Source organism: Oncorhynchus nerka, linkage group LG27, assembly GCF_034236695.1.
Source record: "Oncorhynchus nerka isolate Pitt River linkage group LG27, Oner_Uvic_2.0, whole genome shotgun sequence".
In the NCBI taxonomy this organism is placed as follows: Eukaryota; Metazoa; Chordata; class Actinopteri; order Salmoniformes; family Salmonidae; genus Oncorhynchus; species Oncorhynchus nerka.
Genome location: NC_088422.1, coordinates 1516294 through 1533189, shown reverse-complemented (window position 1 = coordinate 1533189; position 16896 = coordinate 1516294). Strand labels below are relative to the sequence as shown.

Genomic DNA, 16896 nt, shown 5'->3' with positions numbered 1-16896 from the left:
ACTACTGAAACCTGTTATAGACCACCTGACTGTATTAGAGAGTACTACTGAAACCTGTTATAGACCACCTGACTGTATTAGAGAGTACTACTGAAACTGAAACCTGGCTTATAGACCACCTGACTGACTATTAGAGAGTACTACTGAAACCTGTTATAGACCACCTGACTGTATTAGAGAGTACTACTGAAACCTGTTATAGACCACCTGACTGTATTAGAGAGTACTGAAACTGAAACCTGTTATAGACCACCTAGGCTGTATTAGAGAGTACTACTGAAACCTGTTATAGACCACCTGACTGTATTAGAGAGTACTACTGAAACCTGTTATAGACCACCTGACTGTATTAGAGAGTACTACTGAAACCTGTTATAGACCACCTGACTGTATTAGAGAGTACTACTGAAACCTGTTATAGACCACCTGACTGTATTAGAGAGTACTACTGAAACCTGTTATAGACCACCTGACTGTATTAGAGAGTACTACTGAAACCTGTTATAGACCACCTGACTGTATTAGAGAGTACTACTGAAACCTGTTATAGACCACCTGACTGTATTAGAGAGTACTACTGAAACCTGTTATAGACCACCTGACTGTATTAGAGAGTACTACTGAAACCTGTTATAGACCACCTGACTGTATTAGAGAGTACTACTGAAACCTGTTATAGACCACCTGACTGTATTAGAGAGTACTACTGAAACCTGTTATAGACCACCTGACTGTATTAGAGAGTACTACTGAAACCTGTTATAGACCACCTGACTGTATTAGAGAGTACTACTGAAACCTGTTATAGACCACCTGACTGTATTAGAGAGTGAAACCCGTTATAGACTGACTAGAAACCTGTTATAGACCACCTGACTGTATTAGAGAGTACTACTGAAACCTGTTATAGACCACCTGACTGTATTAGAGAGTACTACTGAAACCTGTTATAGACCACCTGACTGTATTAGAGAGTACTACTGAAACCTGTTATAGACCACCTGACTGTATTAGAGAGTACTACTGAAACCTGTTATAGACCACCTGGCTGTATTAGAGAGTACTACTGAAACCTGTTATAGACCACCTGACTGTATTAGAGAGTACTACTGAAACCTGTTATAGACCACCTGGCTGTATTAGAGAGTACTACTGAAACCTGTTATAGACCACCTGACTGTATTAGAGAGTACTACTGAAACCTGTTATAGACCACCTGACTGTATTAGAGAGTACTACTGAAACCTGTTATAGACCACCTGACTGTATTAGAGAGTACTACTGAAAACTGTTATAGACCACCTGACTGTATTAGAGAGTACTACTGAAAACTGTTATAGACCACCTGACTGTATTAGAGAGTACTACTGAAAACTGTCCCTGTAAACAAAAACACAAAAACACAATAAATGAATGGAAAGAGGATTATTTTGTGTAACCCCTAGTAGAGTTTCAGTGTTTACCTCTGTCGGTGTTGTCCTTGAGTTTGTCCTCCTTTAGGGGCAGCTGATGGGCAGCGAGGGCGGAGGAGAGGGCCAGGAGGCTGCTGCTGCCTGCGGTGGGTAGGGGGGCAGAGGAGAGGGCCAGGAGGCTGGCACTGCCCGCGGTGGGTAGGGGTGGTTGAGGGGGTTGGAGCCCAGAAGGTTGGGTCATGAGGGGCACCGGGAGGGCAGGGCCATGACACAGGTGCTGGGCATGGAGCTGCTGCTGCTGAATACACACACACCATTGTCATTACCACTCTACAATAGACACAGACAGATAGAGAGAGAGAGAGACACTAAGAGAGAGAGAGAGAGAGACTCAGAGAGAGAGAGAGACACTCAGAGAGCGAGAGACACTGAGAGAGAGAGAGAGAGAGAGAGAGAGAGAGAGAGAGAGAGAGAGAGAGAGAGAGAGAAAAAAAGCGAGACAGAGAGAAAGAAAGAGAGACAGAGAGGGAGAGAGAAAGAGAGGGAGACACTAAGAGAGAGAGAGAGAGAGATAGACACTGAGAGAGAGAGAGAGAGAGAGAGAGACACTGAGAGAGACACTGAGAGAGACACTGAGCGAGAGAGAGAGAGAGAGAGAGAGAGAGAGAGAGAGAGAGAGAGAGATAGAGACACTAAGATAGAGAGAGGCACAAAGAGAGAGAGAGACACTAAGAGAGAGACAAACTGAGAGAGAGACACTCAGAGAGAGAGAGAGAGAGAGAGAGAGAGGGAGAGAGAGAGAGAGAGAGAGAGAGAGAGAGAGACTGAGACTGAGAGAGAGACACTGAGAGAGAGAGAGAGAGAGAGAGAGAGAGAGAGAGTGAAAGAAAGAAAGAAAGAAAGAAAGAAAGAAAGAAAGAAAGAGAGGGAGGGAGACACTAAGAGAGGGAGACACTAAGAGAGAGAGAGACACTCAGAGAGAGACACTAAGGGAGAGAGACACTCAGAGAGAGAGAGAGAGAGAGAGAGAGAGAGAGACTAAGAGAGATACACTAAGAGAGAGAGAGAGACACTGAGAGAGAGACACTGAGAGAGAGAGAGACAGAGAGAGAGAGAGAGAGAGAGCGAGAGAGACACTAAGAGAGAGAGAGAGACACTGAGAGAGAGACACTCAGAGAGAGAGAGAGACACTGAGAGAGAGACACTGAGAGAGAGAGAGAGAGAGAGAGAGAGAGAGAGAGAGAGAGAGAGAGAGAGAGAAACACTAAGAGAGAGACACTAAGAGAGATATATAGACACTCAGAGAGAGACACTAAGAGAGAGAGAGGAACTCAGAGAGAGACACTGAGAGAGAGAGAGACACTCAGAGAGAGAGAGACACTGAGAGAGTGAGACACTCTACATAGTGCCAACTGTAAAGTTTGGTGGAGGAGTAATGATGGTCTGGGGCTGTTTTTCATGGTTCAGGCCCTTTGGTTCCAGTGAAGGGAAATCTTAACGCTACAGCATACAATGACATTCTAGATGATTCTGTGCTTCCAACTGTTATAGCAGCAATGTTCCAACATCTAGTGGAAAGCCTTCCCAGAAGAGAGGAGGCTGTTATAGCAGCAATGTTCCAACATCTAGTGGAAAGCCTTCCCAGAAGAGTGGAGGTTCCAACATCTAGTGGAAAGCCTTCCCTGTTATAGCAGCAATGTTCCAACATCTAGTGGAAAGCCTTCCCAGAAGAGTGGAGGCTGTTATAGCAGCAATGTTCCAACATCTAGTGGAAAGCCTTCCCAGAAGAGAGGAGGCTGTTATAGCAGCAATGTTCCAACATCTAGTGGAAAGCCTTCCCAGAAGAGTGGAGGCTGTTATAGCAGCAATGTTCCAACATCTAGTGGAAAGCCTTCCCAGAAGAGTGGAGGCTGTTATAGCAGCAATGTTCCAACATCTAGTGGAAAGCCTTCCCAGAAGAGTGGAGGCTGTTATAGCAGCAATGTTCCAACATCTAGTGGAAAGCCTTCCCAGAAGAGTGGAGGGAGGCTGGAAAGTTATAGCAGCAATGTTCCAACATCTAGTGGAAAGCCTTCCCAGAAGAGTGGAGGCTGTTATAGCAGCAATGTTCCAACATCTAGTGGAAAGCCTTCCCAGAAGAGCAATGGAGAAAGCAGAAGAGAGGAGGCTGTTATAGCAGCAATGTTCCAATATCTAGTGGAAAGCCTTCCCAGAAGAGTGGAGGCTGTTATAGCAGCAATGTTCCAACATCTAGTGGAAAGCCTTCCCAGAATAGTGGAGGCTGTTATAGCAGCAATGTTCCAATATCTAGTGGAAAGCCTTCCCAGAAGAGAGGAGGCTGTTATAGCAGCAATGTTCCAATATCTAGTGGAAAGCCTTCCCAGAAGAGTGGAGGCTGTTATAGCAGCAATGTTCCAACATCTAGTGGAAAGCCTTCCCAGAAGAGTGGAGGCTGTTATAGCAGCAATGTTCCAACATCTAGTGGAAAGCCTTCCCAGAAGAGTGGAGGCTGTTATAGCAGCAATGTTCCAACATCTAGTGGAAAGCCTTCCCAGAAGAGAGGAGGTTGTTATAGCAGCAATGTTCCAATATCTAGTGGAAAGCCTTCCCAGAAGAGTGGAGGCTGTTATAGCAGCAATGTTCCAACATCTAGTGGAAAGCCTTGCCAGAAGAGTGGAGGCTGTTATAGCAGCAATGTTCCAACATCTAGTGGAAAGCCTTCCCAGAAGAGTGGAGGCTGTTATAGCAGCAATGTTCCAATATCTAGTGGAAAGCCTCCCAGAAGAGTGGAGGCTGTTATAGCAGCAATGTTCCAATATCTAGTGGAAAGCCTCCCAGAAGAGTGGAGGCTGTTATAGCAGCAATGTTCCAATATCTAGTGGAAAGCCTTCCCAGATGAGAGGAGGCTGTTATAGCAGCAATGTTCCAACATCTAGTGGAAAGCCTTCCCAGATGAGAGGAGGCTGTTATAGCAGCAATGTTCCAATATCTAGTGGAAAGCCTTCCCAGAAGAGTGGAGGCTGTTATAGCAGCAAAGGGGGGGTCCAACTCAATATTAAAGCCTTCCCAGAAGAGTGGAGGCTGTTATAGCAGCAAAGGGGGGGTCCAACTCCATATTAAAGCCTTCCCAGAAGAGTGGAGGCTGTTATAGCAGCAAAGGGGGGGTCCAACTCCATATTAATGCCTTCCCAGAAGAGTGGAGGCTGTTATAGCAGCAAAGGGGGGGTCCAACTCCATATTAATGCCTTCCCAGAAGAGTGGAGGCTGTTATAGCAGCAAAGGGGGACCAACTCCATATTAATGTCCAGGATTTTGGAATGAGATGTTCGACTAGCAGGTGTCCACATACTTTTAGTCATGTAGTGTATGTAACCTACAGCTCCATATATAATACTGTTTCGTAGTAAAACAAGGAACATTTGTACAAGTGGGGACATTGCTTAGTGGTAACAATTAGGGTTATGGGTTTGGTGGTAAGGTTGCCATTAAGGTTTTGAATGGGAATCAATAGTTTGGTCCCCACAAGGTTAGTAAAACAAACAAGTGTGTGTGTGTGTGTGTGTGTGTGTGTGTGTGTGTGTGTGTGTGTGTGTGTGTGTGTGTGTGTGTGTGTGTGTGTGTGTGTGTGTAGACATACCCCGATGATAGAGTTTAGTTCAGCCATGGTGACCTGTTTTGCTCTTTCCACCGCCTGGACCACCTGCTGCTGGTGCTGATACACGCAGAAATACAGACATTGAGAGTTGGAGACAGAGACACAGGGAGAGACAGAGGGAGACGGAGACAGAGGGAGAGAGACAGAGACACAGGGAGAGACAGAGGGAGACGGAGACAGAGGGAGAGAGACAGAGACACAGGGAGAGACAGAGGGAGACGGAGACAGAGGGAGAGAGACAGAGACACAGGGAGAGAGACAGAGGGAGACGGAGCAGAGACACAGGGAAAGACAGAGGGAGACGGAGACAGAGACCGAGGGAGACAGAGAGACAGAGGGAGACGGAGACAGAGGGAGACAGAGAGACAGAGGGAGACGGAGACAGAGGGCGACAGAGGGAGACGGAGACAGAGGGAGACGGAGAAATAGGGAGACAGAGGGAGACGGAGACAGAGGGAGACGGAGACAGAGACACAGGGAAAGACAGAGGGAGACGGAGACAGAGACCGAGGGAGACAGAGAGACAGAGGGAGACGGAGACACAGGGAGACAGAGGGAGACAGAGACCGAGGGAGACAGAGAGACAGAGGGAGACGGAGACACAGGGAGACAGAGGGAGATGGAGACAGAGACCGAGGGAGACAGAGACACAGGGAAAGACAGAGGGAGACGGAGACAGAGACCGAGGGAGACAGAGAGACAGAGGGAGACGGAGACACAGGGAGACAGAGGGAGACAGAGACAGAGACCGAGGGAGACAGAGACACAGGGAAAGACAGAGGGAGACGGAGACAGAGACCGAGGGAGACAGAGACACAGAGGGAGACACAGGGAGACAGAGGGAGACGGAGACACAGGGAGACAGAGGGAGACGGAGACAGAGACCGAGGGAGACAGAGACACAGGGAAAGACAGAGGGAGACGGAGACAGAGACCGAGGGAGACAGAGACACAGAGGGAGACGGAGACAGAGGGAGACAGAGAGACAGAGGGAGACGGAGACCGAGGGAGACAGAGAGACAGAGGGAGACGGAGACCGAGGGAAACAGAGAGACAGAAGGAGACAGAAACAGAGACACAGGGAGACAGAGGGAGACGGAGACAGAGACCGAGGGAGACAGAGACACAGGGAAACAGAGATACAGGGTGACAGAGGGAGACAGAGACAGAGCGAGACAGAGACAGAGGGAGACAGAGACATGGGGAGACAGAGACAGAGGGAGACAGAGACAGGGGGAGACAGAGACAGAGGGAGACAGAGGGAGATGGAGACAGAGGGCGAGAGATACAGAGGGAGACGGAGGCAGAGGGAGACGGAGACAGGGGGAGACAGAGACAGAGACACAGGGAGACAGAGGGAGAGAGAGACAGAGACACAGGGAGACAGAGGGCGACAGAGGGAGACGGAGACAGGGGGAGACAGTGTCAGAGGGTGACGGAGACAGAGACACAGGGAGACACAAGGAGACAGAGCGAGACAGAGACAGCGGGAGGCAGAGACAGAGACACAGGGAGACAGAGGGAGACGGAGACAGAGGGAGACAGATACAGGGGGAGACAGAGACAGAGGGAGACAGAGACACAGGGACAGAGGGAGTTAGAGACGGCGGTGAGATAGAAAGGCAGATTGAGATACAGGGAGATAGAGACAGATGGAGATAGAGACAGAGGGAGATAGAGACAGGGGGAGGTAGAGACAGGGGGAGGTAGAGACAGGGGGATAAAGAGACAGATGGAGATAGAGACAGATGGTGATAGAGACAGATGGTGTCGCACGCTGGGTATGTACATAGTCAATGGTTGGCTTCGAGGGGACTCCTTTGGTAGGTACACCTATAGCTCATCCCTTGGCAGTAGTACTGAAGTCTAGTTTATCACTGACCTCAACCCAGAGTCTCTCAGAGCGTTCACAGTCAGCCCACTAACACCTGTATCAGACCACAGCAAAATCACAGTCTACTTGAACAGAGCAATACTCAATCATGAGGCATCAAAACCAAAGGAACTGAGTGAAATTAAGAAATGCTATAGATGGAAGGAATGCAGTTTGGAAACCTACCAAAAAACTATTAGGCAACAACAAATTCAATCCCTTAAGGACAACTTTCTGGGTAAAACTTTCCACTGTAATAGTGAAGGTGTAGACTTGGCAGTAGAATATCTTAACAGTATATTTGACCTCTCAGCTTCCCTATAAAATCTACAAATCTCAAGTAGAAAACCGAAGAAAATGAACAACAATGACAAATGGTTTGATGAAGAATGCAAAAATCTAAGAAAGAAATTGAGAAACCTGTCAACCCAAAAACCTAGAGACTCGGAAAAGCTGAGTCTACGCTATTGTGAATCACTAAAACAATACAGAAATACACTACGGAAAAAGAGGGAACAGCACGTTAGAAATCAGCTCAATGTAATTGAAGAATCCATAGACTCTAACCACTTCTGGGAAAATTGGAAAACACTAAACAAACAACAACACGAAGAATTATCTATCCAAAACGGAGATGTCTGGGTAAACCACTTCTCCAATCTTTTTGGCTCCATAACAAAGAACAAACAGCAAACACATATACATGATCAAATACAAATCTTAGAATCAACTATTAAAGACGACCAGAACCCACTGGATTCTCCAATTACCTTGAATGAGCTACAGGACAAAATACAAACCCTCCAACCCAAAAAGGCATGTGGTGTTGATGGTATCCTTAATGAAATGATCAAATATATAGACAACAAATTCCAATTGACTATAATAAAACTCTTCAACATCATCCATCATCCTTTGCTCTGGCATTTTCCCCAATATTTGGAACAAAGGACTGACTGAACCCCAATACACAAAACCGGATATAAATGTGACTCCAATAACTACTGTGGGATATGCATCAACAGCAACCATGGGAAAATCCTCTGCATTATCATTAACAGCAGACTCGTACATTTCCTCAATGAAAACAATGTACTGAGCAAATTGGCTTTTTACCAAATTACCGTACAACAGACCATGTATTCACCCTGCACACCCTGATTGACAACCAAACAAACCAAAACAAAGTCAAAGTCTTCTCATGCTTTGTTGATTTCAAAAAAGCCTTAGACTCAATTTGGCATGAGGGTCTGCTATACAAATTGATGGAAAGTGGTGTTGGGGGTAAATCATACGACATTATAAAATCCATGTACACAAACAACAAGTGTGCAGTTAAAATTGGCAAAAAACACACACATTTCTTCCCACAGGGCTGTGGGGTGAGACAGGGATGCACCTTAAGCCCAACCCTCTTCAACATATATACCAACGATTTGGCGCGGGCACTAGAAAGGTCTGCAGCACCCGGCCTCACCCTACTAGAATCTGAAGTCAAATGTCTACTGTTTGCTGATGATCTGGTGCTTCTGTCACCAACCAAGGAGGGCCTACAGCAGCACCTAGATATTCTGCACAGATTCTGTCAGACCTGGGCCCTGACAGTACATCTTAGTAAGACCAAAATAATGGTGTTCCAAAAAAGGTCCAGTCGCCAGGACCACAAATACAAATTCCATCTAGACACCGTTGCCCTAGAGCACACAAAAAACTACACATACCTTGGCCTAAACATCAGCGCCACAGGTAACTTCCACAAAGCTGTGAACGATCTGAGAGACAAGAAGGGCATTCTAAGACAAGAAGGGCATTCTATGCCATCAAAAAGGACATAGAATTCAACATACCAATTAGGATCTGGCTAAAAATACTTGAATCAGTCATAGAGCACATTGCCCTGTATGGTTGTGAGGTCTGGGGTCTGCTCACCAACCAAGATTTCACAAAATGGGACAAACACCAAATTGAGACTCTGCATGCAGAATTCTGCAAAAATACCCTCTGTGTACAACATAGAACACCAAATAATGCATGCAGAGCAGAATTAGGCCGATACCCACTAATTATCAAAATCCAGAAAAGAGCCGTTAAATTCTACAACCACCTAAAAGGAAGCGATTTCCAAACCTTCCATAACAAAGCCATGACCTACAGAGAAATTCACCTGGAGAAGAGTCCCCTAAGCAAGCTGGTCCTGGGGCTCTGTTCACAAACACAAACACACCCCACAGAGCCCCAGGACAGGAACACGATTAGACCCAACCAAATCATGAGAAAACAAAAAGATAATTACTTGACACATTGGAAAGAATTAACAAAAAAACAGAGCAAACTCAAATGCTATTTGGCCCTAAACAGAGAGTACACAGTGGCAGAATACCTGACCACTGTGACTGACCCAAACTTTAGGACAGCTTTGACTATGTACAGACTCAGTGAGCATAGCCTTGCTATTGAGAAAGGCTGCCATAGGCAGACATGGCTCTCAAGAGAAGACAGGCTATGTGCGCACTGCCCACAAAATGAGTTGGAAACTGAGCTGCATTTCCTAACCTCCTGCCCAATGTATGACCATATTAGAGATACATTTTTCATTCAGATTACACAGATCAACAAAGAATTTGAAAACAAATCCAATTTTGATATCTACTGGGTGAAATTCCACAGTGTGCCAATGCAGCAGCAAGATTTGTGACCTGTTGCCACAAGAAAAGGGCAACCAGTGAAGACCAAACACCATTGTAAATACAACCCATATTTATGCTTATTTATTTTCCCTTGTGTAGCCTTAACCATTTGTACATCGTTGTAACACTGTATATTTACGTAATATGACATTTGTAATGTCTTTATTCTTTTGGAACTTCTGTATGTTAAATGTTTACTGTTTATTTGTATTGTTTATTTCACTTTTGTATATTATCTACCTCACTTGCTTTGGCAATGTTAACACGTTTCCCATGCCAATAAAGCCCTTGAATTGAATTGAGATACAGATGGAGATGGAGAGAAAAATAGATGTAGAGATAGATAGAGAGATAGAGATGGAGATATAGATTGATAGAGAGAGACATTGTAGTATATGAATATGTATACAGATGGAGATGGAGAAGTAAATATTATGCAAATCAGTCTGACTGCAGTCGTCCCTGATCCCTAATCTCAGTTAATCCATCCCATTATCCAGCTAATCAATTTCTAATCCAAGTGTGTTATCTGAGAAGAGGTTTGGAGCCAGCGTGCTGCTCCACCCCACCTTGCCGTTACTCCCAGCGTGCTGCTCCACCCCACCTTGCCTTTACTCCCACCTAGCAGAGACTCTTTCACTTCCTCCAGAGCAGGGATGAAACAGGCAGCTTCCTGCATAATGCTTTAATAACCCCAGAGTGGCGTGGGCCCAGAGGATTGTGGGTAATGTAGTTGTGACAGGAAATACAACACCCCGGGAGAGATAAAGCCCTCTCCATCTCCTTCTCAATTCAATTAAATTAGCTTTGTAACAATGTACATATTTCCAAAGCTTACTCTGGAGATTAAGTTTACAAATTTAACACAATTAAAATAATAATAATAATCAATATTGTCAACAGGACAATCAGTAACAACAATAATCAAGGCTAAAAACATAATTTAACTATTTGGATTTCAAATTTGGGGAAATTACACTCTCTAATTGTTTGATATTTTTTACATTGTCAGGAAATGCAGCTTCGCCTCAGGTTCTGCTGTTGTGCAGTAGTTGCACAGCCTTTCCTCTACAGGGAGCCAGGTTTTCCTGTGTCTACCCTTCTCAATAGCAAGGCTGTGCTCACTGAGCCTGTACTTTGTCAAGGTTTTTCTAAGGTTTTGATCAGTAACCATGGTCAAATAGTTAGCCACAGTGTACTGTTGATTTAGGGCCTGATAGCAGTGCATTTTGCTTTGTGCTTGTGATTGTGTTTCCCAATAAGCAATGTAGTTTTGTTTTGACTGTGTTGTAATTTGGTTTATCCTGATTGATTGGATGTTCTGGTCCTGAGGCTTCAGTGTTCTAGTAGAACAGGCTTGTGAACTCAGCCCCAGGACCAGCTGGATGAGGGGACTGAGGCTTCAGTGTGTTAGTAGAACAGGTTAGTGAACTCAGGACCAGCTGGATGAGGGGACTGAGGCTTCAGTGTGTTAGTAGAACAGGTTAGTGAACTCAGTCCCAGGACCAGCTGGATGAGGGGACTCTTTTATTTGCTTAGCTCTTGGCACTGCAGGGCTCTCTCTCTCTTCCATTCAATGGGCTTTATTGGCATGGGGAAACATATTTTTACATTTCCAAAGCAAGTGAAATAGATAATGAACAAAAGTGAAATAAACAAAACATTTACCTCTCTCTCCCTCTCCTTCTCCTCAACCCTTTGGATCAGAAGCCAGTTTTCTGAACGTCTGAGAGAACAGGAGGCTAACTGGAGATCAGTGTTACACTAACCTCTAGTGAAAGGAACGGGATGACTTGGGCACAGATAGCATTCAGTCGCTTCACCATCTCCGCCTGAGGGAGATAGACACAGGAGAGACAGAGGGAGGGAGAGACAGAGAGAGAGAGAGAGAGAGAGAGAGAGAGAGAGAGAGAGAGACACAGAGAGAGAGAGACAGAGAGAGGCAGAGAGAGGGCGAGACAGTAAGAGAGAGAGAGAGAGAGAGAGAGAGACACAGAGAGAGAGAGAGAGTGAGAGAGAGAGAGAGAGAGAGAGAGACAGAGAGAGACAGAGACAGAGACAGAGGGCGAGACAGTAAGACACAGAGAGAGAGAGAGAGAGAGAGAGAGAGAGAGAGAGAGAGAGAGAGAAAACAAATCCAATATCTATTGGGTGAAATACCAGTGTGCAATCACAGCAGCAAGATTTGTGACCTGTTGCCACAAGAAAAGAACATTATAAAGTATTGTAAATACAACCTATATTTATGTTGATTATTTTCCCTTTCGTACTTTAACTATTTGCACATCATTAAAACAATGTATATATACATAATATGACATTTGAAATGTCTTTATTCTTTTAGAACTTTTGTGAATGTAATTTTTTCTGTTTATTTCACTTTTGTTTATTATCTATTTCACTTGCTTTGGCAATGTAAACATATGTTTCCCATGCCAATAAAGCCCTTAAATTGAATTGAGAGAGAGAGACAGATAACGAGAGAGGGAGAGACAGAGAGCGAGAAACAACCCTAAATGAAAAAGAAACAAACCAAAACAAAGGCAAAGTCTTCTCATACTTTGTTGATATCAACAACAAAAAAGCTTTTCATTCAATTTGGCATGAGGGTCAGCTATACAAATTGATGGAAAGTGGTGTTGGGGAATCTGACAATATGAATCCATGTTGGCAAAAAAAATTATATATATATTTCCAGAGGGCCGTGGGGTGAGACAGGGATGCAGCTTGAGCCCCACCCTCTTCAACATATATATCTGCAGCGCCCAGCCTCACCCTACTAGAATCTGAAGTCAAATGTCTACTGTTTTCAGATGATCTGGTGCTTCTGTCACCAAACAATGAGTGCCCACAGCAGCACCTAAATCTACTGCACAGATTCTGCCAGACCTGGGCCCTGACAGTAAATCTCAGTAAGACAAAAATAATAGTGTTCCATTAAAGGTCCAGTTGCCAGGACCACAAATACAAATTCCATCTAGACACAGTTGCCCTTGAGCACACAAAACTATACACCATCAGCCTAAACATCAACACCACAGGTAACTTCCACAAAGCTATGAACGATCTGAGAGACAAGGCAAGAACGGCCTTCAACGCCATCAAAAGAAACATAAAGTTTGACATACAATTAGGTTCTGGCAAAAAATACTTGAACCAGTTATAGAACCCACTGCCTGCTAATTATCAGAAGCGTTTCCCAAACCTCCATAACAAAGCCATCACCTACAGAGAGATGAACCTGGAGAAGAGTCCCCTAAGCAAGCTGGTCCTGGGGCTCTGTTCACAAACACAAACACACCCCACAGAGCCCCAGGACAGCAACACAATTAGACCCAACATTAGAAAACAAAAAGATAATTACTTGACACATTGGAAAGAATTTTAAAGGAAAGCTTTGACTACGTACAGACTCAGTGAGCATAGCCTTGCTATTGAGAAAGGTCGCCGTAGTCAGACCTGGCTCTCAAGAGAAGACAGGCTATGTGCACACTGCCCACAACATGAGGTGGAAACTGAGCTGCACTTCCTAACCTCCTGCCCAGTGTATGACCATATTAGAGACACACATTTCCCTCTGATTACACAGATCCACAAAGAATTATAAAACAAACCCGATTTTGATAAACTCTACTGGGTGAAATTCCACAGTGTGCCAACACAGCAGCAAGATGTGACCTGTTGCCAGGTCACAAAAAAAAGGTTAACCAGTGAAGAACAAACACCATTGTAAATACAACCCATATTTATGCTTATTTATTTTCCCTTTTGTACTTTAACTATTTGCACATCATTACAAAACTGTATACAGACATAATATGATATAGATATGGGGTGGCAGGGTAGCCTAGTGGTTAGAGCTTTGGACTAGTAACCGAAAGGTTGCAAGTTTATATCCCCGAGCTGACAAGGTACAAATCTGTCATTCTGCCCCTGAACAGGCAGTTAAACCACTGTTCCTAGGCCATCATTGAAAATAAGAATTTGTTCTTAACTGACTTGCCTAGTTAAATAAAGGTAAAAATATGTATATGATCAGAGAGAGAGTCAGAGATGAGCTCCTGATATATTTATTTGTTTTAAGAATGAGATAAAAAAAAAAGCATTCCAGACAAGAAGTGAAGATCATTCAGAATCGAATTAAAAGTTAACTTTGCGCCTCAAGTTAAGACGTTTTGACTCTAGCTACCTACACAACAAAGACCAGCAGGCTAACAAGCTAGCCAGAAGAAAGGAGCTAGAACAAACCTAGCAAGGGGAGTTAATACAACTACATCAAACGACCAAACTGAGTGAGTCAACCAGAAAGGAGCACGGACTCTAAACATATCTTCTGTTTTTTGTGTAAAGATTTGTCACTCTTTTTGCTGTTTTTTTTTTTGACTAAATTAGAGCTAGCTAGCAACAGCAGTAGACGAACAAACCGGTTGCCATGGCAACGGGGCCGCAGAACAGCGCGGCAGTAGTAGCAGAGCCCACAGGCACCATGTCCCCACTCATCCTCAGCGCTGAATCCGTTCTCTACCCCAAAGAGGCCAAAAATGACACAACGAGGAAAGCTTTTAAACAGAAACTACTAAAGGGGAGGCCAGAAACCCTTTTTGCAGACCTCTACAAAAAAACAGTGACGTGAGAAAATGTCATCTTTCCCACTGACCAGCCAAATGCCTGGCGCTCAGCAGTCTGCTCTCACTACCCAGCCATAAAGACAGAGGGAATCTGTAATGGGTGAAAATCTCATCTTCCTCACTGACCAGCCAAATGCCTGGCGCTCAGCAGTCTGCTCTCACTACCCATCCATAAAGACAGAGGGAATCTGTAATGGGTGAAAATCTCATCTTCCTCACTGACCAGCCAAATGCCTGGCGCTCAGCAGTCTGCTCTCACTACCCATCCATAAAGACAGAGGGAATCTGTAATGGGTGAAAATCTCATCTTTCCCACTGACTAGCCAAATGCCTGGCGCTCAGCAGTCTGCTCTCACTACCCATCCATAAAGACAGAGGGAATCTGTAATGGGTGAAAATCAAAGAGACAGATGACCCTGACAGTACCATGATAACAATCAACCTCTACAAGACTGGGACAGTCATGGTGCAAGGTAACATTAGGCTGTTTGAAACAGACTTTCAGACCATTAAGGAGAGAGCAGAGAGAGAGAAGGAAACCACCAGTGACATGCCCTCCCACAAGACAAATTCCAACAGCACCACCCTCACCCCTACTATCCCCACCCAAAAAGGCACATCCAGCACCACCCTCACCCCTACTATCCCCATCCCTCATGGCTGCCATGAGGGATGAGTTCACCAGACTGGAGGGGGAGGTGGCCCTCCTCACCACCATGGCTGCCATGAGGGATGAGTTCACCAGACTGGAGGGGGAGGTGGTCCTCCTCACCACCATGGCTGCCATGAGGGATGAGTTCACCAGACTGGAGGGGGAGGTGGTCCTCCTCACCACCATGGCTGCCATGAGGGATGAGTTCACCAGACTGGAGGTGGCCCTCCTCACCACCATGGCTGCCATGACGGATGAGTTCACCAGACTGGAGGGGGAGGTGGTCCTCCTCACCACCATGGCTGCCATGAGGGATGAGTTCACCAGACTGGAGGTGGTCCTCCTCACCACCATGGCTGCCATGAGGGATGAGTTCACCAGACTGGAGGGGAGGTGGTCCTCCTCACCACCATGGCTGCCATGAGGGATGAGTTCACCAGACTGGAGGGGGAGGTGGTCCTCCTCACCACCATGGCTGCCATGAGGGATGAGTTCACCAGACTGGAGGGGGTCCTCCTCACCACCATGGCTGCCATGAGGGATGAGTTCACCAGACTGGAGGGGGAGGTGGTCCTCCCCACCACCATGGCTGCCATGAGGGATGAGTTCACCAGACTGGAGGGGGTCCTCCTCACCACCATGGCTGCCATGAGGGATGAGTTCACCAGACTGGAGGGGGAGGTGGTCCTCCTCACCACCATGGCTGCCATGAGGGATGAGTTCACCAGACTGGAGGGGGAGGTGGTCCTCCTCACCACCATGGCTGCCATGAGGGATGAGTTCACCAGACTGGAAGGAGAGGGGGTCCTGCTCAGGGAGAGCGTGAGCAAACAGCAACCAGACAACCACACCTTAGAGGAGCTCCTAACCAAGGTGTAAACAGCAACCAGACAACCACACCTTAGAGGAGCTCCTAACCAAGGTGAGGACAGAGCAGGACAGCAGCCTTGCAACACAGCTGAAAGAGGTTCAGCAAGAGATGGACAGACTCAAGAGAGAGCTGGCTGATCTAACAAAGGAGGTAAGAGAGCTCCAAAAAGACAGGCAGAACAGTAATTACGATCTGAGACAGGCTGCAGGAGCAGTTAGATCACCAGTCAATGACCTGCCCTCACACAGCAGAGGAGACCAGCTCAACCAGCCAGGCTTCCCCAGCCCTGCCTGCTGCACCCCTCCTCCCCAACCCTGCCTGCTGCACCCCTCCTCCCCAACCCTGCCTGCTGCACTCCTCCTCCCCTGCACCCCTCCTCCCACAGAACAGCCTCCCACTGACAGCGGCACCGGCACAGACCAGCCACACCCCAGCTCCAACACCCACCAGCTCCCCCTCTGCCCCCTCCAGTCCAGAAGAAACACTGGCTGACATTGTCCTGCTGATGGACTCAAAAGTTTGTTCAGGAGAAGGAACTTTTCCCTCGACACAAAAGGAGAAAGGTGTGGTGCCCAACAGCGCAAAGTGCCATGGAGCTGCTTGATATGGCCCATCTCGGGTCGCCAAGCCACGTAATCATACTCACCAGAAGCAATGCTCATCGGGAGAGCGTGGCGACTTCACTACAGGGAGTGATTGAGAAGGCCACCGCAATCTTCCCTAACTCAAGAATCGTGGTGTCAACCATTCTACAGAGGAAGGACTTCCACCCTGCCACAATCCAAAGAATAAACGCCAGCCTCTCCCAGGACTGAGCCCTGTGACCCAATGTTCACCTGGCCCCCCATCCCACCCTCGACCGGTCCATCTGGACTGTCTCTATGACCATGTTCACCTGGCCCCCCATCCCACCCTCGACCGGTCCATCTGGACCGTCTCTATGACCATGTTCACCTGGCCCCCCATCCCACCCTCGACCGGTCCATCTGGACTGTCTCTATGACCATGTTCACCTGGCCCCCCATCCCACCCTCGACCGGTCCATCTGGACCGTCTCTATGACCATGTTCCCCTGTACAGGGAGACAGTCCCCACCATCCCACCCTGGACCTGTCCAT

The 16896-nt window shown here is 46.5% G+C and overlaps 1 protein-coding gene across 1 annotated transcript in view; it reads right to left on the bottom strand.

The window, feature by feature from the left end:
• The window catches only part of LOC115126198 (transducin-like enhancer protein 4), a 171301-nt gene that overhangs the window by 103737 nt on the left and 50668 nt on the right, over positions 1 to 16896 (bottom strand). The window contains exons 6-8 of the mRNA XM_065011315.1: positions 11397 to 11459; positions 5050 to 5124; positions 1464 to 1710 (exon numbers count right to left, since the gene is read on the bottom strand). Of these exons, the coding sequence (XP_064867387.1) occupies positions 1464 to 1710; positions 5050 to 5124; positions 11397 to 11459 (385 nt within the window). The remainder of the gene's footprint in view (positions 1 to 1463; positions 1711 to 5049; positions 5125 to 11396; positions 11460 to 16896) is intronic.